This window comes from Mandrillus leucophaeus, unplaced genomic scaffold (genome assembly GCF_000951045.1).
Source record: "Mandrillus leucophaeus isolate KB7577 unplaced genomic scaffold, Mleu.le_1.0 Scaffold686, whole genome shotgun sequence".
NCBI lineage: Eukaryota > Metazoa > Chordata > Mammalia > Primates > Cercopithecidae > Mandrillus > Mandrillus leucophaeus.
In genome coordinates, this window is record NW_012107430.1 from 829,113 (window position 1) to 830,803 (window position 1,691).

General features: G+C 33.4%; 1 protein-coding gene across 1 annotated transcript in view; it reads right to left on the reverse strand.

Annotated features, from left to right (window-relative positions):
- Positions 1 to 1,691, reverse strand: part of MED21 (mediator complex subunit 21) — a 14,552-nt gene that overhangs the window by 9,632 nt on the left and 3,229 nt on the right. Inside the window, exon 2 of the mRNA XM_012002419.1 lies at positions 423 to 554. Coding sequence (XP_011857809.1) covers positions 423 to 554 — 132 coding nt within the window. The remainder of the gene's footprint in view (positions 1 to 422; positions 555 to 1,691) is intronic.

Here is a 1,691-nt window from a genome sequence, read left to right on the forward strand (position 1 = left end):
AGCCTGGGTGACAAAGCGAAACTCCGTCTCAAAAAAAAGATTCTAATGAGTCTAATGATTAAATATACACCAATCCTGTTATACATTTAGCTCAAATTGGGAATTAAGCATAATGTATGTCATTTCATTTATCATTACAATATAGTGGTCACTTGAATAAAGAAATTTATAAATGGGATGCCTTCCTTGTTAAGGTCCCTCACTCAGCTAAATTAATACAAATTCTCCTCTAAAGGAGTAACAATCTATTATCTGACATGAACCAGAATTATGAGATGTTAGGTGAATTGACTAAGTTTTTTACAACAAACAAAACTTGCAATATCCTCAAGTAACAATATTTTTAGAAACAAAATAAGCTGAATTTCTCAAGAAATCTAATTTTAAAGGATAAAAAATGTGAGAGTCAAAATAAGAGAAGCTAAGAAAATCTGTTTACCTTCTGTAGGGTTAGCAGGCTGGTCTTTGTTAATTGCTGTCTGAATATTACTGAAAGAGGCAGGAGGACCACATTGCTGCAATACTCCAATGGCATTACAAAACTGATCTGCAAGCTTAGGCCAAAGAAAACACGTCGAGGTTAGAAAGGACTTATCAGTTTTAAGGACTTTATTGGTAACAGCAACAACAATAAGTTTCTGTAATGATAATCTCTGAGCAAGGGAATAAAACGAAGAGGAGTAATTGTTGATAAAATAAGCTAGTTGATTACATGTTTTAATTCTGCAAAGAAACTAAGTTTGGTATCAATCTAGGTGAAGTTAAATTTGATATAAATCTAGTTGGAACAGTTGAAATACAAAACAATCTTTCTTTTCTTGTGATAGTAAAATGATAAGAGAACACTGGCCAATACTTATTGTAAGCCACAAGTAAAGACTTTTTGCGGACAGTGATGGAAAAGAGCAAATTTGACTTGTAAATATCTAAGTATGGCATCACGTTTAATAAAAATTTATTACTCATGCACAAAGTATATGATTCCTTTTCTGAGACTGGAGTAGTTATGAGTGTAAAAAAATAGTGGGGAAAAGGCTGCTCAGAAAAGCACCTTGAGTAATCAGAAATGTATCTGTTCAAGACTCAATTTTTAAACTCTTGTACTCTAAAAGTACTCCGTAAGTACTTTTAAAGATGGAGAATATCAATTCCTTACCATCTCCAAATTAAATACACCTATCCTCCCCACCAATTTCTCTCACCTAGTCTTGACCTCTCAAACCTCCTATTTCTAATAAGCATTTCCTTTGGGTTTCTCTGCCATTGTTTCAATGACAGAACTCAAAGGCAACTGTTTCCTCTGTTTAATATTTAATTTGTATTGAAAGTCTCCTAGTCAACCAGTCTAACTTCAGATTCTTACTTTCCTTTGATCTTCAAATTCTGCTAATACTACAAGTCTTCCTCTTTTCCTTCTATCATTATTGTTGCTTAGTTCAACCAATTATCTCACACCAGAATTATTACAATAGCCTTCTTGTTGTTTGCCAGTTCACCAGGTTATTTATTTTACCCTGATAAAAACATTTGAGCTTACTCCACCACTGTCTTCAAGGTAAATCTCCAACTCAGGCTGTTTTGAAGCTTTCAATAATCTAAGTAAACTCTACTGACTTGTTTTCCACTACTCCTTCATATTTACCTAACTAGTCATAAAGTCACTTATGACTAAATGGCTTTGCCCAGGTTTT